General features: G+C 38.9%; 1 protein-coding gene across 4 annotated transcripts in view; it reads right to left on the bottom strand.

Annotated features, from left to right (window-relative positions):
• NR1H4 (nuclear receptor subfamily 1 group H member 4) overlaps positions 1 to 24,727 on the bottom strand; it is a 74,917-nt gene that overhangs the window by 30,331 nt on the left and 19,859 nt on the right. For 2 of the 4 annotated variants that reach the window (XM_030323485.1, XM_030323486.1), the window contains exons 1-2: positions 18,141 to 18,249; positions 10,321 to 10,686 (exon numbers count right to left, since the gene is read on the bottom strand). In XM_030323485.1, coding sequence (XP_030179345.1) covers positions 10,321 to 10,686; positions 18,141 to 18,249 — 475 coding nt within the window. Of the gene's footprint in view, positions 1 to 10,320; positions 10,687 to 18,140; positions 18,250 to 24,727 lie in introns of those variants that run through there. The other 2 variants (XM_030323487.1, XM_030323488.1) reach the window with 1 other exon arrangement.

Genomic DNA, 24,727 nt, shown 5'->3' with positions numbered 1-24,727 from the left:
GTGTGCACACATATGTGCACACAGTGCACATGTACACATCAGACTCTAGTGACTGACAGTAGCTACCCATTACTTTGAAATCAATAAAATATTGGCTGTTTAAAACTTTCAGGGTTCCCACACTTTTTACACAGCAACAAATGCACAGAGCTGAATAACTAGTGATCTCTACATCCAATATGGCTTAAATAGAGTCAGGCTTTAGGTCTATCTCAGCACACTGTAGAATAACAAGGACTTCTCCACCCTCTTATATAGAACTTACTTTGTATCAGGCACTGTTCTAAACACTTTGCTTATGGTGATTCATTTACTATTCATAACAATCCTATGAAATAGATTCTATTATTATCTCTCTCTCATAACTAAGGAGACTGCGTTACAGAGAGATGAAGCACTTGCTCAAGGTTCTACAGATAATAAACGGTGGAACTTACCTGATAGGTTCAGTTCCAAACTCTGTGTTCTTAACCCCTCTACATTAGGCTGTCTTTCTAGTAAGGAGTTCATATTGCTAAAAATGGTCTTTAGACATTAATCTCCCCCAATCCCACACCAAGTGTTAAGTGCTCCATGGTTTCTTCTCTATATCCAAAACTGTTCAAAACACCCTATTCTCCCTCCTCCAACCCAGGTGTCTTTTCCACCACAGATTCATTATTAGGAAACTATGCAATGGCCACAAACTAGAGAGGAGGGAGCCGATATAAAAAGGTAAGCTTTGGTCTCCATCACACAATTTCTTAAAGATCTCAGCGCTTCTCCTTGAGCTGCTTGCTGAAATTTTTAGAACTTGATAATAGACTCCTGATCACCTAGTAGGAGCTGTTTCAGACTATTATTTTTGAAAAAGCAACCCTCACACTTCTGAAATGAAATTGATGAAAATTACTATTTTTTAAGCTTTCTTTTAATTCATTAGTTAACATACAGTGTTATATTAGTTTCAGGTGTAGAATACAATGAGTCAACACTTCTATACATCACCCAGTGGTCAGCATGACAGGTGCACTCCCTAATCTCCATCACCTATTTCACCCATCCCCCACTCCCTCCCTTCTGATAACCTTCAGTTTGTTCTCAATAATTAAGAGTGTTTCTTGGTTTCTTTTTCCCTTTGATCATTTGTTTTTGTTTCTTAAATTCCACATATGAATGAAATCATATGGCATTTGTCTTTCTCTGACTTATTTCACTTAGCATTATACTCTCTAGCTTCATCCACATTGTTGTTAATGACAAGGTTTCATTATTTTTTATGGCCAAATAATATTCCATCGTGTATATATACATATATATATATATGTATATATACACCACATCTTCTTTATCCATTCACCTATTGATGGACAATACATGGGCTGCTTCCCTATCTTGGCTTTTGTAAATAATGCTACTATAAACACAGGGGTGCATGTATCCCTTTGAATTAATGTTTTTTTTTTTATTTTTTTGAGTAAATACCTAGTAGTGTGATTACTGGAACATAGCGTAGTTCTATTTCTAACTTAAAAAAAATTTTTTTTTATGTTCACTTATTTTTGAGAGAGAGACAGAAAGTGAGCAGGGGAGGAGCAGAGAGAGAGGGAGACTCAGCATCTGAAGCAGGTTCCAGGCTCTGAGCTGTCAGCACAGAGCCTGACACGGGGCTTGAACCCACAAACTGTGAGATCGTGACCTGAGCCAAAGACAGATGCTTAACTGACTGAGCCACCCAGGTGCCCCTATTTTTAGCTTTCTGAGGAATCTCCACACTGTTTTCTATGGTGGCTTCACAAGGTTGCATTCCCACCAACAGTCCAAGAGGTTCCGTTTTCGCCACATCCTTTCCAACACCAGTTGTTTCTTGTGATGAAAATTATTGACTAGTTAATGCTAATAGTAATTTTAAGTTTTTCCCCCTTTAATCTGTTGGGGAGCCACACACAGGCAAAAAAAATTCATCTGACTTTTCCAACACTTACTTTTACCAACTACAATCCCTACTGACTTTTTTTCTTAAATAAATTTTTTAAAGGACTGACTTTGAATTACTTGGGGAAGTTGCCTAACATCCTTTCAAAGTAGTCAAATCTGCAAACAACTTAGTAGCCAAAGGACATGCGTCAAACTTCTATACTCCCTTCAGTCAAAAATACCACAAAGTAAGAAAAGTTCATGAAACAGCAGTCTCTAAGAGAGTACAACTCCCTCAGTGTATAAAAAATGTTGATGAATCTCTGAAAGCTAGGAAACAGAGTAAATTTATGAATAAACATTGCCCAAGACAGGTGAAGAATGTAGGATTAGGAGTAATGGAGGAAACTCCAAGTTCAGATACAAGATGCTCATGGCCTACAAGCATTCAGAAGGAGTCCTGTACTAAGCCAGGAGTTAGCTAACCACAACATGAAGGGAAAATTCCACCCCTTGCTTATTTCTGCATGTGCTGCAACCTAAGAATGGCTTTTACATGATTAGTGGTTGGAGAAAAGAAAAGTATTTTGTGGTATGTAAAATTTTTGACAAATTTTAGTGTTCATAAATAAAGTTTTATTGGAACACAGCCAAGCTCATTCATTTATATGCATGTCTGCTTTCACATTACAATGACAGTCAAATAATTGTGACAGAGACCTTAGTACCCATGAAGCCTAAAATATTGACTATCCGGCCCTTTACAAAAAGTTTGTCATCCATCTAAGCCATGGATGGTAGTAGTATTTGCATGCAGTCTCAAGCAATGATATAAACCAGAGTGGGAGGGCGATGCTCAGGAGGAATGGCCTAGAAGACAAGGACTGAAACATTCTATCCAACACACATCTTATCCTCCCTCCAGATTGCTAAAAGCAGGCTGCACAAACACAAACAGCTTCCTCAGAGGGGTGAACAGGGAATCTCAGAGACTCCTTAATGATATGACTGTCCTTTCTAAAGTCATTTGAGAAGTGCCTTTGTGGGAGTTTGCCTGGGAGACAACTCTTGAGTCTATTCCTCCTTTCACCTTAACCTATTAATAGAAGGTACAGGGTCAAAGTGTAAGACACTGCAAGGCAAGCTTCCACAAAGGCCCTTCTTAAATTATATATTTTAATGCTCTTGTATATCACAATTAGAAATGAAGACACTTAGATGCTTCATTCTTCATTTTTTAAAAGTGATATGACTAGTGATTGTCATTTCTATGTGTGCAAGGGGCTAACAACCCTACTTAGTTACTCAGAGGATGGTCTATTTTGGGGTGCCTGGGTGGCTCAGTCAGTTGGGCATCTGACTTCGGCTCAGGTCATGGCTTTCACAGCTTGTGGGTTCGAGCCCACGTTGGGCTCTGTGCTGACAGCTCGGAGCCTGGAGCCTACTTTGGATTCTGTAGGATTCTGCTCCTCCCCCACTCACTCTCTGTCTCTCTCTCTCAAAAAGAAATAAACATTTTTTAAAAAGAGGATGGTCTATTTTGTACACAAGTGAGTGTTGTTCAATGATTCATAGTTGTGAGTGCTTTGGGAAAATATATTGGTGGAGAACACCAGGAGACCATTCTGTCAAATGACCAATGGGTTTAGATTCACCATCATCTAAACCCTTTGTTGGTTTTCTCTTTGTTGGTGTGTTTTTTCCTTAAACACAGAACCAACTTTTGAAACACTCATTTTCCTTGCATATGCTTTAGTGTTGAATGTCTTCAGAAAGTCACTGACAAAAGGATACAAGGAAGGACAGCACAGAGGGCAAAGTATAGCTCAGGAGTCCTGGAGATTTGACTACCCATTCTACCCCAATCTTTTATAGCTGTGAGGCCTGGACAAGTCTCTGAGTGTTGGTATCTTTATTTGCAAAAAGGAAATGATAATACCATCTATTGGAGCCATTATAAAGATAAATGAAATAAACAGTCTATAACAGAATGCCATAACAGAAACAAAGTCATTATGTTCCCCAATTTGTTTGAGCCCATTAATGTATATTTTTTCAATAATTTTAGCAATGTTAATATGAAAGGATAATTTATTGAGTGATTCCCAAGTATGCTTTGTTCTTGCTCCTGTTGTTTTTTGGGGTCTGTTTTTTTGTTTTTTGGGTTTTTTTGTTTTGTTTTTGCTGCTTTGATTCCTCTCTCTCTCTCTTTTTGCCTTTCTTTCCCATCCCAGGAGGAGAAAAGATAGGTAGCTATCTTTCTACATTTACTTAATAAAACAAAAGGTAAAGCCCCTCTCTAAAAAAAGAGATAACTGTCACATAGAGTTTTTTTCAACCCCTCATTGAAAGGGTTATACTTGATCATCTCAAAGATGATAGAGGTGGAGGTAAGCGCTTTTACTGGGAAAATGAAGGGAGGGGTAACAATGCTCTGCGTTAGCTTGCTTTTACCGTCTTTAAGAGCCATATAGACTCCAAGGTAGGCAAACTCCAGGAGTTGAAGTCTTATGCCAGCTAGAGGGTTTTTTTAGTCCTACTTTCATATTTACATATTGCTTATGTATTTAGTTTAAACATTTTTCCTTGTTTAAATGTAATTTTTGTCTTAGGTTTGTCTTGCATCATTGCTATATATTTATTTGAAATTTCCATTTTTGCCCACTGGAAATCATCATATTACTATTTAAGGATGTTCTTTTTGATACTATTTCATTGCTTTTATATTTTTTAATCTTTTTTTTTCTTTCTTACTGTTTTCTCTTTTTGTCTATTTTACATAAACTGTTTCCTTGCTTTGTTTTAAAATGGTGATGAAGAGAACTGGAATTTTGTCTGTTTTGTTCACCATTGCATCTCCTATGCTTAGAATAGTGCCTGGCAGGGGTGCCTGGGTGGCTCAGTCGGTTAGGCGTCCGACTTCTGCTCAGGTCATGATCTCACGGTTCGTGGATTCGAGCCCCACATCATGCTCTGTGTTGACAGCTCAGAGCCTGGACCCTGCTTTGGGTTCTGTGTCTCCCTCTCTCTGCTCCTCCCCCACTCACTCTCTGTCTCTCTCTCTCTCTCCCAAAAATAAATAAACATTAAAAAAATTAAAAAAGAATAGTGCCTGGCCTATGGTTGCTGAATAAAGAATTGAATTAATGAATTCAAACTCTCAGGAGCTGGGGACTTAACTAATTAATTAATAGGAGGAGAGATAGTTTTGAAGATAGTGTATGATCAAAATTTGGGAGGCCAGATGAATAGAATAACAATAATAAAATAGTAAGAATTCACCAATAAAGCAGCAATAACTAAGGCTTACTGAGCACTCAAGTGTGCCAGGTACTGAGCTAGATATTTCAAAAACAATGTCTCATTTTTTTTTTCTTCACAACTCAATGATAATAGTAATAAGAGTGGACATTTACAGAGGGTTCACCATAGGCAAGTACTATGTTAATTGCTTTACACACATTATCTTCTTCAATCTTCCCACCAGCCTCTAGGTGCCTACCTCAAAGGGATGTCCCAAAGATTAAATGAGTTAGTACATGCAAAGCCTCCAGATAAAGCCTGCACATAATAATCATTTAATATATCTTATCTATGAGCAGCATCACCATCCTCCTCCTCTCAAGGTCTTCCTCCTCCTCCTCCTCTTTATTATTATCCTCATTTTATAAGTGAGAAGTCTGAAGCCCAGACATATTCAGTAACTTGGAACAGCTGGGAAGAGAATAAGCCATGGGGGAAGGGTCGGATGATATCCAGGTCATCTGCTGTCAGAATCCCACTCTTGTGATTTTTTAAAAAGTTTTATTTATTTATTTTGAGAGAGAGCGAGAGTGGGAGAGAGGCAGAGAGAGAATCCCAGGCAGGCTCCATGCTGTCAGCAAAGAGCCTGACCCAGGACTCAAACTCATGAACCATGAGATCATGGCCTGAGCCGAAATCAAGAGTCAGATGCTCAACCGACTGAGCCGCCCAGGTGATTTTTAGAACACTTATTACAAAAGGCTTCCAACGCAGTAAAATAGCATAAGCCCCACCCCCTTGCATCACATTCTAGTTTGACCTATAGAGTTCATTAGGGTTATTATCAGATCTCATAAAATCAGACCCCAAAGTCAAATAGGATTTCAGGAGGTTTGTGTGTGAATCAGGGCACCTCAGCCCTGACCCATAAACAAAGTGCCCACTGGAAACACTCTGCATCTATTCTACATACCAGAATAGTTTCTGTAACTATCGAGTCTTTTCTACAACTTCAGAACTAAGTCAGAATGTGTTCGAAAGGACAACAGGTTACCCATTTACTCATAAAATGCCTTTTAAGAATTCTTTCAATCTCTCATTGATAGGTGCAAACTCCTGGCCTGGAGATGAATGTGACTGACAGTGACCTATTTAAAAATGCGGTCATTTGAAATTTCCAGTCAGATGCAGATCAGTTTTGTTAGTTGAGGCTTGAAGTTTGAATCAAAATTCATCCCCAGACATTAGCACATTTTTGTATGTTCCACTGATAACTGGGGGAAAAGAAAGCTCTTGATTTAATCTAGTGCTGAGCAAATGGCAGTTATTGTCAATGCGTTATACTTGTGTTCTTGCAATTATACTTTTAAAAATGTATTGCAATGACTCTCATTGATGCCATAAATATCTACAATAAAACATACATTAAAATTAAAATATTTCTAACAGAAACAGATATAGAGACCAATGAAATCAGGATGTTAACCATGATCTTTGCTTTGTTTTTAAGTTTTTAAAAATTTTCTCGTGTGTGTTTGTGTGTGTGTGTGTGTGTGAGTATCACAAGTCTGACAGGTCTGCAGTGAAGTCTTAAAGGAAGAGAGCTCCCAGGATCTTTAAAATATAAAAATCTGGGGTGTCTGGGTAGCTTAGTCACTTAAATATCTGACTTTTGATTTCAGCTCAGGTCATGATCTCACAATTCCATGAGTTCGAGTACATCAGCCTCTGTGTGGGACTCGAGCACAATGCCTGCTTGGGATTCTGTCTCCCTCTCTCTCTGCCCCTCCCCTGCTCTCCCTCTCTCTCTCTCAAAAATAAATAAACTTTAAAAAATCTTATAAAATATAAAAATTTAACTGAATTCTACAAAGACCCTGTTAAATTGATATTATCATTCTTTGCAGATTGGAGGCTCAGAGAAGCAAAATAGTCCATAAACTAAGGATTGGCTAGCTGGATATCCACTGTACCTACTTCTAATCTATCTTACATTCTCTATCATAAAGGCAAGAAATTGGACACAATCTTTCCCAGACTCCCTTGCAGCTAACGTTGTGCATATGATTTAAGCTCTTCCAGACAGATGCCCTTATAAGACTGTTGTTTCTGCTGGCAAGTAGGATTGTGGAATTGTGCAGCAATATTGGGTTCCAGCTGCTAGCTTAGAGGATGTTGAAAAGCAAGACACAGGGCCTTCATCATGCACATGTACAGATTTAGCTGGCACGCCATGTCTCTAGAGCCAGTGATTATGGTGGAGGCAGCTTCCTGGTCCCAAGATGGCAGCTAAGGTGGTGTCTTTCTGGAACCAACAGTTCTGTGTTAGCTTCCTGTTTCCCCATCTTGTTGACTATAGCAATGGCCCGGGCAGGCCAGTTCTGCAGTGTGTGCACTAAGCATCCTCTTGGAGACTCAGCATAGAACCTGCTCCTCTGCCCTTCCAACTTCTTCTGCATTCATTCCTTACTGCTTGAAGTTTTGGTTTCTGTTTTATTTCACTGAACTCTGACCGATATATTAAGTAACTTGCATACTCAGCCAAGAATTACAGAGTCTAGATTCAATGCATGCCTGTGAACCCCCAAAGTTCACACATTCCCTTTGATGAAAAGTTAAAGAGTAAAATTCACTTTGTATCTTGTAAGCACAGACATGCAAGGGGTGCCAGGTGAGGGGACTGGGTTGGCCAAGCTGTTAGGCCTTCCTGGCATAGGCTCCTGCTTCTTCCCCTTGTACTCTACCCTATGCTGTGAACCTCCTACCTATCCACTAAGCCAGGATCATTTTCATTTGTTTCCTCAGGAGAACATATACAGAGCACAAAGGAGCTCATTATTGGTTTTTAGTCACCACAATCTGAGCCTTCAGATCCCAGACACTAAATTTCCCCAAGTTGGGAAGGGTAAATAAAGAAAGAGGAAGTTAAAAAAAAAAGAGTCAAGACATATATTAGATACGTGAAAAGCCCTGAGTTCTGTCCTTCCCCTCTTCACGCCCAGACTGCATCCTGGGATGCTTGTATTGAAAGATTATAGAAACTCCATGTCATTCAGGAGTTCTAGAACAGAAAAATTCTTGCACCCTTCCCGGGAGACAGCCGGAGAGGCACTGGGTGTTGCCTGCACACAGGGTGGCAGGGGAGCAGATGAAATGGCTTCATGTTTTCTCTGAGCAGCCAGGTCTTCCAGCACGACACTGCAGGAGCATCGGGAACCCACCCCACCTGAGTTTCAGGACAGCAGGCAGGCCAGATAGGAAGGAGGAATGTACTCAAGACCCCGGGATGGAGCCTCAGAGACCTTTCCCACTGGTCACCGCAGACCAGCTAGAACAACACCCAGCAGATGCTGGACTGTGTTAACAACACTGGAGACCAGAGTCCCACCTGCAGTGCCCAATCCCTCCCTGACCCTGGATAATCACAGAATTTAGACAAAACCCGAGAAATGTGAGAGTTTTTTTGGTGGGGGTGAGGGTGAGCAGAATAATCCTAAATTAAATGAAATAAAGGCTCCACGAGGGCTTGAAACTGAATTCAACCCAGCTACACAAAATGAGTTTATGTTTCCTGTATACATGCCCTGACTCTTGTGCTCTCTCACTATATAGCTTCTAGTTAATAGGCTGATACCCTCAAGAGTCATTGGTCCAGAACAAGGTCAGCAAACTACAGCTAGGCCTATGAGCCAAATTCGGCATGCTGCCTGTTTTTTTTTTTTAATTTCCTTACCTATTTTTGTAAGTTAAATAAAGCCATGGCTATGCCCCTTCTTTATGTGGCCGTGTTTGCAGAGTTGAGTAATCGCAAGAGAGACCGCTAAAATATTTACTCTCTCTTTACAGAAAAAAAAATTGCGTACCCTAATGTAGCACACGGGCTCATCCTGGCCCCATCTCATCTCCTCCCTTGCACTCTGGTCCTTTTGCTCGTACCACTGGGGCAAAGTCTCAAGTCAAAATCAATGAAAAAGCTCTGCTTTTTTTTTTTTTGCTCTTAAAAATTATATCTACATCCAGCTCCAGCTTTTCCTTCCTGAACTTGCCCAAGGACAAGTTCTCTTTTGACCACTTTTCTGTCCCCTTCTGTCCTATGACCCTGCACTTTCCTGGTAGCCCCCCCCCCCCCCATCTCTGGCTTTCTTCTATACCCTTTAGGGGATTCTCTTCCCCTGCCTGCTTTTAAAGTCAGTGTTTTTTAGGGTTGTCCTAGGCACACTGGTTTCACTCCAGTTACCCTGGATGCCCCAGATTCTTCTCAGGAGGACCAGGTTTCTCTAAGTGCTCATCTGTAAGGAGTTGAGCCGACCCAGGTTACTGACTTCAGGAGTCTATTTCCTTGGCCTAGACAATACCAATACTTTGGCCACTGAAATAGTCAATACTAGCCTTGACCAAATAGCTCAAAGAGTAGAATGATCATTTAGTAGGCAAGGATTAAAAGACATGGTAGCCAAATGGTTAATAGCAAATACTCTGGAGTTAGATTCATAAGCTATACTTTTGAAGCTCCACCTCTAATTAGCTGTGAAGCCTTGAGTAAGTTGATTAACTTCTTGTGCTGCACTTTCTTCATCTATAAAATGGGAATGAGCATGAGAACTAATAAGTTTACTACTGAGGTATAACAAATACATTATATAATAAAGTATTATTCTCCTTGATCTTAATTTTAAGAAAAGGAAAAGAAAACAACCTAAGGCACCGGGTGGCTTGGTCAGTTAAGTGTCCGACTTCAGCTCAGGTCATGATCTCATGATTCGTGGGTTCCAGCCCCGCGTGGGGCTCTGTGCTGACAGCTCAGAGACTGGAGCCTGCTTTGGATTCTGTGTCTCCCTCTCTCTCTGCCCCTCCCCCACTCACACTCTGTCTCTCTCTCTTTTTCTCTCAAAAATAAACATTAAAAAATTAAAATAAAAAATAACAACCTCCCACCCCTATAAAACCCACAATCCATAAATTCTTTTTAACCATGTGTAAGGTTATAAATAGGAAATAGTTTGTTTATATATAAGCTAAATGCTCTAAAAAGGCTTTTCCTAGAAATCTGTAACAGGTAGGAGCAGAGGAGGAGAAAATGGGAACTTATCTGGGAAAAGGGAAGAATCCAGTCTGAGATATCTCAACAACCAATACAGTAAAACTTGAACAAGGAGAAAATGACCAACCAAAGAAGCTTACCTTTGCACCCCTCACAGGTCAGCGCATTATAATGGTATCCAGATGCTCTGTCTCCACAAACAACACATAATTCATCCCCTTTTATTCTCCCCGTTGTTGTACCCATTCGAGCCTTTTTTGTTACAGGAATCTCTGCTACCTCAATCTCTCCCTGGTAAAGAGTCTCAGCTGGCATTCGCCTGAGTTCATATATTCCAGGAGAATACCACTCTTCAGGCTGCTGGGGGTAGAAACCCAGGTTGGAATAATAGGACGATGAGGAAATCTGTGGTTGAACTTGGGGAAATGGAACATTGTTGTATTGTGAGTATGGTTCCACTTCTAGATTCTGTCCCAAAGGACCTGCTGCTTGTTCTGTTAGTACACCTGAACAAGAGTAACAAAACTGGAATTAAGAAGAGACAAAAATTTAACTATATAAATATTAACAACTTTTTTTACAGCCCAAAAACACCGTAAAAAGGATTTAATGACAAATTACAAGCTCAGAACAATATCCACAACATAAAAGACAGACAGAAGACTCATATCATTAATATGTAAAGAGCACTTGAAACCAATAAGAAAAATTCAACAGCCTCATGGAAAGAAAGGATAGAGGATATGAATGGACTGCCTGTTTTTAGAAATACAAAGTGTTTTTATAAGCATACAAAAATGCATTCACCCTTACCAATAATTAAATTTAAATTTAAATTTAAATAATTCTCGGATAATTTCAGATGTGTGATGCTTTAAAGCATGATAGTAAATACTTTTCTCTTCATCCCTTTGGACTTCCCTTGGTTAGTCCAATATATAAACTGCAATATAAAATATGATCATGTTCATCCTCAAATGAGTAAAGGTTAAAAATGCTCGACAGAACACATTCTTAGAAAAGCAAACATTCTTGGAGGGTAATTTTTTAATATCTTTCAGCATCTAAAACTCTAATACTCTTTTAACCCAGCAATTAGACTGCAAGGAATTTTTTATTTTATTATTTCATTTCATTCATTTCATTTCATTTCATTGAGGGAGACAGCATGCAAGTGGGGGAGAGGACCAGAGAGAGAGAGAGAATCTTAAGCAGGGGCTTAAGATGCGGCGCTTGATCCCACAACCCTGGAATTATGACCTAAGCTGAAATCAAGAGTCAGATGCTCAGCTGACTGAACCACCCAGGCACCCCAAGGAAATTTATTTTAGAGACAGGTTTGCATCTGTGTGAAATGTTTCTGTAAAGATGTCCATTTGCAGGAACATCTGTAAGAACTATAATCAGAAACAATTTAAATAGCCACCAATAGGAGTCTGGTTTAATGAATTACACGATGTGATGCACTGAAATACTATGTAAATATGAAACAATGATTTAGATCTATATATATTGATAAAGAAAGGTTTCTGTGATGTGCTACTATTTGAAAAAATTAAGCTACAGAATAATGCATAGATTTATGTGGGTATTGAAAAAATAATGTGTGTGGTGTATGTGTGTGTGTACAAGGCAGATTTCTGTATGATACAAAAGAAACTGGATGATGGGGACTGGAAAGTGAGATTGTTGACTTGTTCTTTGGGATAGGAGGTTGCATAGTATTTATACTGTTTGTACTTTTGCCAAATATATTTGTATTTTAATCATTATTTTAAAAAAAGGAGGGGCTTTAAAAAAAAAAAAAGAAAAGAAAACAATGCAGTGCCTGGAATTGAGTATGGTTCAAATACCAGTCCTGTTACTTACTTTCTGTGTGCATGTTGACAATTTATTTAATGTCTTTAAGGATCAAATTTCTCTTCATAAAATAGGGAATAATACCTATCTCATTAGTTTGATGTAAGAATTAAACAAGATAATGCAGGCCAAGCACTTTGCTAAATGTTGGGCACACAAGGAGTGCCTGATAAGTTATAGTTGCCATTAAATTATTATTAATAATAATCATTATTCCTACCACCATTATTACAAAATGAGACTTTTATCTATAAAACCTCTAGGTATTAGAAAACTATCAGGTTGTGAAAATGCTTCTATTTCCTAGAAGCATAAACTATGACTCTTTAGAAAATAAAAACATTTAAACTATGCAAAGCACTAAAAAATTTAATAAACATAAATAAGATATGAGAGTGTACAGATGTGTCTGATTCTTCAAAGCATAGTCAGGCAATCCTAGACTGAAATTCCAACTCCATCTCCTATGAAGAGCGGGACTCTCAGGCACTGATGAACCCCAGTTTTGATAGCAGCAAGCCTGAGATGAAAATATCTCTATCAAGGGTTTTGCTGAGGAATGAATGACATAATACAGATTCACAGTTCTTCACCTGAAACTCTTGCTGTCATATGTGTTTTGGAATTCAGAATTGTTTGTGTTTTGGAACAGAATATAGTGCTATTTTTCCCAGCGTGGTCTGGGACAGAACTCAGAATCAAACACAACACTCTTTTCCAGAGTGAAATGTACACATATTCATACTAAGGAATAAAAAAATGCCATAAATATCCTCACATCCGTTCAGGTCAGGTTTTGCCACCAAAGAAGTTTGTGTCAAACTTTGGATAAAACGTTTGGTTTTTAGAGCATTTGGAATTTAAAATTGTCGGTTAGGGACTGTGGATCTATGTATCTATACATGTGGAATATTTTGTGCGGTGCTCAAAAAATGGTTGTAGATGTGTTATTATTACTGCTACAACCACTACTGTCAGAAAACTCTTAGAGCCTCCCTCCTAATGCCAGGCACTTGTGTATTTTCATCTCTCTGTCACAAAATCTTAGGAGGTGAGTAACATCATTATCCTTATTTACAAATGAGTAGCCTGGGGCACAAAGAAGTTAGGCAACTTTACTCCTACCTACCCGAATAGCTAAGATTTGAACTTTGGTAGTCTGACTTCAAAGCATCACTTGTCTCGGATAATTTCAGATGTGTGATGCTTTAAAGCATGATAGTAAACAGTTTCTCTTCTTCCCTTTGGACTTTCCTTGGTTAGTCCCTTCAATGCCTCTGCTTGCAAGTAAGCTGCAACCAGGTGTGCAACGCTCTGCATGATCCTACCTTTTATTTTCCAGCCATTTCTCATGTTTTGACTTCTCTATTCCTTGAATGTATTGCTGCTTCCAGACTCAGGACCTCCCTTCTCCTCACCCCTACCCTTTCCCCCCGCCCCCCACCCCCACACGACTCTTTCCTGAGCCTGGAAACTTCTGCAACACAGCCATCTGCTCACAGAGCTTCATCTCCCTATTCTCCGCTTATCTCTAAATTTCTTTTTCAGTATAAGCTTCTCTTGGGAAGTCTTCCCTGACTTTCTGCTCCTGGGCATCCTGAATCTAGTTACATGGTACTTACCTATCCTCTCTGGGCTGCCCTTTGCTCATCTGTAAAGAAAAGACTTCATGTTGGATGACCTCATAGTTCTTTATATCTAAAATCTCCATAAGTATATGACTAATAGCCTATAGGCATAAGAATTCAGGGATCTTCTACAATGGCAGTGGGGAATATATGCATAACAAAAGTTTGTTAAAAAGAATGCTTTCTGCATTGACTCAGAAAAAGATTGCTGAAGCACAAAGTATACACTATCTGGGCAAAAATTAACTTCCTGTCTTTTATGCCTGACTTCTCCATATAAAACTAGCATTGAATCAGTATATCTGACAGACAAAAAGTTTCGGCAGTGGTGCTTTGTCTTATTACCACAAAATGGAAGAATATGAAAATATGATATTATCACAGCAAAAAGAAAAGATAAAATATAAGCAAAATCCTGATCTATTTCATAACCAAATATGACTAAAATTTGTAGAATGAATAGGTTTGAAAAGAACTGAGAAGCATTAAAAGCATTAGTTTCACTTACACTTATTCCTAGATTTTGTCCTCCAACTGATCTTACCCCAAGTCAATTACCTGTCCCCAGCCCCAGCCCCTCTCTTTCTGTAGGTCCAGCAAGGTTGAGCAATTTGCCTGAGGTCAAACAACCAATTAATGATAGAATCTGGATTTTACAAAATCCAAGGAAATGTGTAGTTTTTTTTCTCCTCAAGTGAAAATTGCAAGATCTCTGAGCACTGTTTCAATAAAACTAATATTCTTGTAATCAATAGACACAATATACTCCCAAGTAAAGTCAGAACATGGAATCAGTGTCAAATGTCTTTGGAATCATTTCAAGTAAAATGGAAAGTTTTCACAAAGACATTGATAATATTACACGAAAACAATGAAATGTAAGAATATGAGAACAGCACATAATATTATTAAATAATGTTTCTATTCTCAAAGCACATCTACTTCTAGTATTTCAGTGTCCCCACCAAATCTTGACAGAGGAGAAACAATCAGTATGCAGGCAACTTATAATAAAAAACCCAGCGTGGTCAACATAACCCAAAATAGTGAGATTAGAACAGCTTCCATCATGAACTCACAGACAGGCTTCAAACAACTGCCTAACATTTTTCTTTTTCATTTTTTTCTGGGACTATTAACACCCAACCTTGCTATCTCATAGGTAATCCTGAATATAAAATAAGGTAGTTGAGAAAATGTTTTGATATGTTGAATGACATAAAAAGACATGTTTGCTTCTAAAAGAACCTAGCAAAATCCTGATTTTAATGATAGTTGACTGATAGTTAATTAGTAATTATTAACACTTAGTCTGTTTTAATAACATAAGTTATAGGATACTTCTTTCATTTAGAAATATATACTGAACACTTATTATTTGACAGGAACTGTGCTAGACCCTGAGGATACAACAGTGAACAAGATAGAGATAATACAGACACAAAAGGCCCATCCCTTCTCTGTGCATGTGTTTGTGTGTGGAGAGATGTCAAGGGACAAAAACAAGTAAATGAATACCAGAACTTTGTGATAGGACTTTTCACATCAGATGTGGAAGGTGCAGAGAGGTAAGTCAACTTTAAAATATGCTTTCTAAAAAGGTGCATTTATTTCTACTTTAATACAATTTAAAGGGAATATATATATGTATGTGTGTGTGTATTATACATACATACATACATATATATGTATTTGTATGTACATATATATGCGTATATATATATGTACATATGTATGTATATAACACATATATTTGGATTTATCAGTGCTTTTCTGGAATCAGTCTAACAAGGAGAGGGACAATTTGGATTCCTTTATGACAGGGAATGTTCCCTGAGAGTTTAGAAAGAGCTTTTAAATGGCAACACATGAATAGACATCAGGGGAGTCTGAGATCCCCTGCAAAAGGAAAGCAAAACTCTTTTGGGTAGAGTCTTTAGCATTTAATAGTTTTTCTAAAGGAGTAGAATCTGACCGAATTTTGTGAGATGATGGAAATGTTTTATACCTACCAATATGGTAGCCACTAACCATATGAGAATGTGGCTAGTGATATTGAGAAACTGAGTTTGAAGTTGTATTTAATTTTAAATAATTGAAATTTAAAAATTTGTGGCCACATGTGCCTAGTGCCTACCATATTAGACCGTACCTCTCCAAGGAGTGTGTGATTGAATCCTTGGGTGCCCAAATGGGAGAATCAGGTTCATGTAATAATGATGGCACTTTGCCATGATCTCTGTTTCTGAAGAGCCTGGAAAGCATTCACATTATATCCATTATTTTACTCCTGGCACTATTTTACTCTTGACCATAGTAAACATTTCATGACTGCTTGTTAAAATGTTTCATGCATGGAAAAATTGCCTTCTATGCCTTCCTTTATTTCCTAATCCATTGTTTCTTAACTAAGATGATATGGCTTCATTTGTAAGCTGTCTGCCATTCCTGGCCTTTGTGATGTTGGTGCCTTTCCCTGGCTTGCCAGCTGATCACCTCCTCTGTGAGGCCTGTCCTAGCTCCCCTCGATTAATCTCCCCTAGAATTAATCTCACCTACTGTCTGTACACACCTCTATTGCAGCGCTTAGAAGCATGGACTATTGTTTGACTTGTTTACAGGCTTATCTTCCACGCTAAACTTGAAGTTTAGTGACATACAGGTTTACCAGGGCCCTTCTGCATGCACAAATCTGGATTCAATTCACCTGCAATTTGCTAGATGTATGAACTTGGGAAAGACATCGAACTTTTTTAAGCTTCTCTTCCTTCCTTTATAATGTGGAATAAACAACCTGGGTGAGAGGTTGTAGTATAGGTAAGCTAAGGCAAAGAACATAAACTGCATAGGGCTGGATATAGCATAAACATTCAATACATTTTTTAAATTTTTTTAATGTTTTATTCATTTTCTGAGAAAGAGAGAGAGAGAGAGAGAGAGAGCAGGGAAGGGGCAGAGAGAGACAGAGGGAGACACAGAATCCAAAGCAGGCTCCATGGCCCAGAGCCTGATGTGGGGCTCAAACTCATGAACCATGAGATCATGACCTGAGCTATAGTCAGACATTTAACTGACTGAGCAACCCAGGCACCCCTCAATACATTTTTTATTGTTGTGGTTAGCCAGTGAACTCTTTGGGGAATATATTAGATTATATTCCTCTCCTCTTTTTTTTTTTTCATTCCTGGCACCTTACACAAAGCCTGACACAGTACGCCTAATAAATGTCTCTTAAATGGAAATAGTGGGAAATTTGCTTCTCCTGCCTTTCAACTAACTTCCTAAGTACAATGCCAGTCACTTTTGAACATCATATTTAAATAAAATGTTATGCTGCCATGTCTACAATCAGAAATAGGCTCAAAATTATAATTATTGTAAAAATGATTAGAGTTTCTCTTTTAACTGAAAATTTAAAAGGTAAGATTCTGTTTTGAGAAGAATATTAAAATAGACAATATTACATTATACAGTCTATGTTTTAATTATAATCTGTGTTTTGCTTCAGAGAAAACAAACAGCCTAGGCCTAAAGCTGAACTCTTTTTTTTTTTTTTTTTTTTTTTTTTTTTTTTTTTTTTCAACGTTTATTTATTTTTGGGACAGAGAGAGACAGAGCATGAATGGGGGAGGGGCAGAGAGAGGGAGACACAGAATCAGAAACAGGCTCCAGGCTCTGAGCCATCAGCCCAGAGCCTGACGCGGGGCTCGAACTCACAGACCGCGAGATCGTGACCTGGCTGAAGTCGGACGCTTAACCGACTGCGCCACCCAGGCGCCCCTAAAGCTGAACTCTTTACTCATCTAATTTTCCACAGACTTGGGAGAAATCAGCTGTGAAACTAGTTCAGTACATCGATGTTTCTCAATCTCTTTTTATTTTTCTCACCACAACAATAGTTTGAAATACATCTTATATCATGACCCCTGTATACACATAAACATATGTAGAACTAATTGAAACAAAATTTCCATGAAATAACACTTACCCCTACTTCTTAAAGTACACTCTGACATTTCTATTCTATTCTACTCCTATTCTAGTCTAGTCTAGTCTAGTCTAATTTTCAATACTGGTTATAAGCCCCAAATAGACTTCATGATCCACTGGGGTCTAAGACATGCCATTTTTAAAACACTGCATTAAATAATGCACTTCAAAGTGTTTTTTCAAGTGTCTACAGGCATTATTGTTAGAACTGTCTAGTGTTTAACTTGAAAAAATCTTGCTCATTTTACATAATATTCAATGAAGAATCTTAGGAAAAAATACTTAGATTTTATCTCAATGAGATATTCACCTGCCTCGAATCCTAAAAAATCACCCCACCCCAACTTCTCACCCCAGTCTTCTGACTCTGACTGAGACATCCTTGACATAGATCTGTTGCTAAAATCTCAAACAAAAGCCCCCATACTTGCTCAGCCCAGTTGTGTAAATTTGACCAAGAGCAATTGTGAACAGTATCCTACCTTTATCAGGCTTCATGCTCATCATTTCCATGACAAATCCTGATGATGTGTGGCTATGGCGAGGACTACTTTGAATTGGATATTCTAACCCCTGAAACTGCATTACCATTCTTAGCTTATTCACAGCAACTGAAAATGAGACCAGGTAAGGAGTGACAGAGGCCAGAGGTTGTATGGTTTACTGATTAACTTCATTACAGAGCAGAATATTTGTAAATGTTTATGAGAAAAGTCCTCGATGCCAAGTTGCCTAGTAAACTGGAAACCAGTCTCTTAGCTTAATTTTGGGGAGTACTTTCCAGTTTCAGAACTTAATATGTAGAATAGATTTCTGGTCAGTGGCCCTAAAAGTGGATTTGGGATCAATTGCCATGCTCTAGGTCTTGACATTTGTTCCTATCAAAAGACTACAGAATAATTTAATTTTATGATGTCAGGAAACAATAAAGCATAATGCTTAACAGTATAAGGCCAATTGATCTGGGTTTATATCCAGTGTTATTGGTGGAATTGTGTCCCACCCCCCCACCAAATTGGTATGTTGAAGTCCTAACCTCATCATGTGACATTATTTGGAGAGAGGGTTTTTATAGAGGTAATCAAGTTAAAAATGCAATCATGAAGGTGATCCCTTATCCCATATAACTGGTGTCCTTATATAAATGGGAAATTTAGACACAGAGACAGTATGAAGAGACACAGGGATCTACAAGCCAAGGAGAGAAACCAGGAACACACCCTTCCCTCACAGCCTCCAGAAAGAATCAACCCTGCCAACACCTTGATTTTGGACTTTTAGCCTCAGGAATAGTGAAAAATCCATTTCTGTTGTTTAATCCACCCAGTCTGGGACTTCATTAAAGCATCCTTAGCAAACTAATACATCCAGACTCCCTTGGTACTCACTGGCTCCGTGGACCATGGACCAGTTCCTGAACCATTTTCTGCCTCCATTTCCTCATCTATAAAGTGGGACTTATAACCATAAAATCTCATAGAGTTAGTATGAGGATTAAAGAAGATAATATTGATGAAATGCTTAGCACAGTGGGTGGATACCCACCATCATTACATTGATGTTATGATTCTTCATCTTTGGACTCAGGTTGTAGGGTGGCTTGCTTACTGAGTAGAAATAGTTTCTACAGCACAACTGGTGGATATCAAGCTTGTGGCTGTTGCTTATTTTTTGGAAGAGAGGGCTCTAGAATAGGAATTGGTAGGACTAGGGTTAAGCTCACATTTAATGCAATCAGACACCCTGTATAACCTTAGGCCAGTCTCTCAGCTTCTCTGGGCCTCATTTGTCTACATCAACAGATGGTAAAACATAGATAATAATTCCTGCCCTACTTCCCTCATAGACTTGTTGTGAAGATAAAAACGCAATAAATATGAAAGCTGTTTCAAAGGCAATAGTGATCTGTACAAATGCAGTCATCATTGCCAAGACATTTCAACAGCTTTCACGTGTTTACAAAGTAGTTCCACATGCATTACCTCATTTGATCCTTCTCACATCCTCTGAGGAAGGTATTATATCTGAGGCCCACTGTCTTCTACCCTATTTTACAGACTCTACAAGGCAGTGACATTCAGTGATTTATCTAAAGTCATGCAGTTAGTGAGGGATGAAGTTAGGACTTTACCCCAGGTCTTCTGACTCAAAACCCCGTGGTTGAAAAACTGAGGCACACTTGCCCTAGTTGCCAAGAAAGGGGAAAAGAGTGATAGTGCATGGGTATGTTTCAGTTCAGCTTGCCAAATCACTTACCATTTGCAAAGCTATTCTCACTCCTCAGTCTACTTCTGATTTCATTCTCCTCTCCTCACAACCCCAGAACTTGCCTTGAGAGGATCCTGGGTGGAAGAGCTACCCAAAGGATTTAACCAGGACAAATTATCTCTGAGTTTTCAATTTTAATAATCCTCTACTGACTTTTTAACTGCTCAAACAAATGGGCTTCTTGCCCTCAGAAACTGCTATACTAACAAGGAAATGAGTAGGACAATTTAGCTGATCGGGGAAACAGCTGTTGCTAGTGACATTCACACACGATATTCTCATAATAAGACTGGTTGGATCCCTTTGCTTCTTTCTCAGTGATGACCAACTGCCTCATGTTATTTTTTTTCTAAAAATACATTATCCCCCTGCTGTTCTGTGCACTGAAATAGTAGCCATAGTAGTAGCTACTACTACTACTAATAGTAGTCATATATGGCTACTTAAATTAAAATTAATTAAATTAAATTAGAATCAATTCCTCAGTTACGCTCGTCTTATTTTAAGTGTTAATATGTGGACAGTAGCAACCGCATTGGACAATGTAGATCTAGAACATTTCACCATCACAGAAAGTTCTATTGGTCCTATTGCATAAGGTACTTGGGAACAATGTGAATGATACATCCTTCCTGGTAAGTCGGAGAATGAGCTATGAAGCCTTGAAATTAGGTAGTCCCAGGTTTTCTGAGAACTATCCTTTAGAGGAGACTTGACCAATAGACTCTGGGTGATGTAATCTCATTGGAAAGACCTCCCCTGAGAAGGCGAATGTGAGTGTTCTCTTAGCCTGGATCCTTAACCATCCAATTCTAATTCCTTGTCTTGATTATAGTTTGGTTTCCACTTAACTACCTATGGAACTTTAAGCAGATTATTGAACTTTTTAAATCTCCATTTTCTCACCAGTAAAAGGGGAATAGTAATGGTATACACCTCATAGGAGTGTTGTAAGAATATTAATGGTGGGGCACCTGGGTGGCTTAGTCGGATAAACATCCAACTTGGGCTCAGTTCATGATCTCATGGTTCATGGGTTGGAACCCCACATCGGGCTCTGTGCTGACAGCTCAGAGCCTGGAGTCTGCTTCAGATTCTGTGTCTCCCTCTCTCTCTGCCTCTGCCATACTCGTGCTGTCTCTCTCTCTCTCAAAAATAAATAAAACATTTTAAAAATTTTTAATAAAAAAATAAAATAATTAATACTAATGGCAAATAGTTATAGAGTACTTGTGATGTGCCAGGCATTCTTCTGAGAACTTGATTAAATAAAGCAAGTCACTTGCATAAAGTTAAAGGACCACATACCAGTAAATGACAGAGATGGACTTGAATGCAGGAAGCTTGCTAACTAATATAGAATAAGTATGATATCTGACATATAGAAAGCACTCAAGAAATAGTAGCTGTTACCATTAGCACAATTCTTTTCATCCCTGTAAGTGTATAAATTTTCAATCTGATTTTATATTCAATCTTTCTCAGCTTGGTTATTCTGAGTGCCCTTGAGATTTGTTTCTTAGCCTACAAGGTTGAGCGCAAGGCCCTGGATGGCAATGGAGTCACCCACCAGTTAGCCACTTTGTAATTCTTCATCCCACTGCATGCCTTCGCCAAACTATTCAGCCCTATCAGAAGAAGCACTGTTTTGTCTACTCTATTTTGTAATAAGGAAAGTCCCTGTCAATACTTGTTTACCATCTTCCATTTCTAAACTCCACCAACAAGGGTTACCAGATCTGAGATTCCTGGGAGTGCAAAATCCAAAGCCATAGTGAATTAATAAAAACTTAGATATTGCATAAATCTGCAGAAAAGATATGGGTAAGAAACAGTAGTGACACAATATTTACATTACACTAAAACAAAGCTCCCGATTTGTCTGAGCCAATGGTATCTTTTCATCTTCTGGAAACTTTCAGCTTCAATTTACCCATCACATCAGAACTACATTCACTTTAGTTGAACTCAGTGAGATTAAAAAAAAAAAAAAACCTGAAGTGAAATGTCAGAAATATTCCACAAAACTGCATCTTAAGACCTTTAATTGTATTTTAAAACATCTGACTGACTCTGTAACATCTGAAAGATTCTTTTAATTTAAGCAAAAGACATAAGCAAGAATAAGATTCTAAAATGAATATCTTTTAATAAAAATAGAACTACCCAGGGGCACCTGGGTGGCTCAGTCAGTTAAGCATCTGACTTCGGCTCAGGACATGATCTCTCAGTTCATGAGTTCAAGCCCTGTGTCTAGCTCTGTGCTGCCAGCTCAGAGCCTGGAGCCTGCTTTGGATTCTGTGTCTCCCTCTCTCTCTGTACCTCCCCTGCACACACTCTGTATCTCTCTTTCTCTCAAAAATAAGTAATCATTTAAAAAAATTTTTTTAATAAAAAAATAAAACTACCCAGAGAAAATGGACATAAACAGCTAAGGGAAGCACAAAGTAATGAAAAATAGCTAAAGGAAAGGAATTATTTGGGATATGCCTCCTGCCACTTGCTGATCCTCATTCAAAACAGGGCTTTGGAAAGACTATTAGATACAAATATAAAAATTAATATAAAAACACAGATTCCATAGCTACTGTTAGCAAAGCCATAACACCAAGATGAGACAGAACAAGTGTTTCCTTCCTTAGGGAACCTGGAAATTTATTTCCATGCTGTTGGGTTTTGTTGGCTCCTTGAAGATTCTTTGCATTCAACAATGTTAAGATAAATAGCACTTCCTTCCCTTAATGAGTAGGGCGGTGTTTATCATTTCAACAATTTAAATAGTAACAACTACCTTGAAAACTCTGGATTAATTATGTTGTGTGATGCCTTCAGGTTTACAAAAACACTTTCAACACAGCCACTCAATTCTCCCAACAAGCTGTAATGTGTCATTATTATCCCCATTTACAAGGGAGAAAACTAAACTTCAGAGTGTCTCAATTGCCTCTTAGACTTTATTTCTTTAAATTTCATTGCTTATTTCCACTCACAATCAGTGAACTTTTCCCAATATCACTGAGCCAAAAGAACCAGAATTCACTGCACTAAGAACATTGGATATTGGAGCGTAAGACAGTACCTTCTCTTGCTTATGCTATCCTATTGTTAGAATGCTTTTTTATTCATCTGAAATTTTGTGATTTTTTGAGTTCTTAAGGCACAGTTTGGTAAAAGAATACATAGGTTTTATATAACATACCTATTCACCATGTCAAACTGTGGGAAGCTGTGGACTTTGTCATGATTACCTTTTATTGTGCACTAATTGCATAAAGATCCTGCCTTCTTCATTCATCAGAGAAGCCTTTCTCAACCCACTAAATTAATCTTTGACCAAGTTTCCTGGCTTGTAGGATGTCCCAAAGGAAAGGAGACTTATCTCTTTTGGGTCACCATGTCCTTCCATTCCGAGTCCTATATGTGGATTGAGTTACCAATGAGCTAGATTCCCATCTGGATTTGTCAGGGATGTGTGGTAGCAGAATAAATTAAACGACCTCAGAAAGTGATTCCAGTCTCATCTCTACAATTCCATTCTGTCCTAGCTTCTTTCCTTCTTTTCTGCAAGAACCAGTTTAAGAAAACAGAATCTATAGAGCAAATCTGCCCCATCCCCCCTCCAAATCTTAGCCTTCCTTTGAATATTTAAACTGATTTAGCGGAAAAATCACATTAATACTGTGTGGCAGACCCCTCTGGTGGCAGTGTCACATCCTGAAGCCCACCCCTCATTTCAGCTGTAGCCACAGCAAGTGATCACACATGAGCTCAGACTCACCTCATACTTAGTCTGTCATTTCAGGATCATGCTGCATATCTTTTTGCTTTCTGCTCAGAACTTCTCCAACACCATAGGAGGGAGACCACTTGGCCTGATTCCACTGGGAGTAATAAAGGCACAACCCACAAGTGCCAGGGAGTTCATGCCCCCAGGGGTGACCCTGTTAGTAACTGCCCCAGTCCCTGGTTCCTCAGAAGACAATCCTCTGTGCTACTCTCAGGGGAATCAAGATCCCCTTGTCCACAACAGGGACCCTCGTAACTCATCTCATGTTGGTTTTCCTCTGTCCCCGTTTCATGACTCCAGTCTTTGATTTCTACAACCCAGGATCACCTCTCACATAAACTGCCTGTGTGCGAGTCCTTGCTTCAGGCTCCTCTCTTCAGGGTAACCATTTATACATGAGGAGATGCGCTCCCATCACCTTACCCAAAGCCTTCAGAGAGTAAGGGGTCCATAGCCATCTCTAGAAGAGGCTGAAAGTTCTCACTGCAGAGGTAATTAGTGTCACCAGTGCCCATTAGTAAGTACTTATCAGTACTTGCTATATAATCTTACCAGCACCTTCCCACTGTCTTAACATTGGGATTTCATTATGGCCTTTATAGTAACCTGCAGGGAGGAGGACCATGCCCAAGGCCACCTTAGAAGTCACGTCATGTGCCAGATAAGTACCACTGAGTCCAGGTCACCGCTTTCTAGCACAACTAGAGCAATTTGTGGATTCAGATGTTAAAACTAGACAGTGGTTGGGGCGCCTGGGTGGCTCAGTCGGTTGAGCGTCCGACTTCAGCTCAGGTCACGATCTCACGGTCCGTGAGTTCGAGCCCCGCATCGGGCTCTGGGCTGATGGCTCAGAGCCTGGAGCCTGCTTCCGATTCTGTGTCTCCTTCTCTCTCTGCCCCTCCCCCATTCATGCTCTGTCTCTCTCTGTCTCAAAAATAAATAAAAATGTTAAAAAAAAATTAAAAAAAAAACTAGACAGTGGTTCTAGAATTCTCCATCTAATCATCTCCTTTT

Source organism: Lynx canadensis, chromosome B4, assembly GCF_007474595.2.
Source record: "Lynx canadensis isolate LIC74 chromosome B4, mLynCan4.pri.v2, whole genome shotgun sequence".
NCBI lineage: Eukaryota > Metazoa > Chordata > Mammalia > Carnivora > Felidae > Lynx > Lynx canadensis.
This window is presented reverse-complemented; position numbering and strand designations above follow the sequence as displayed.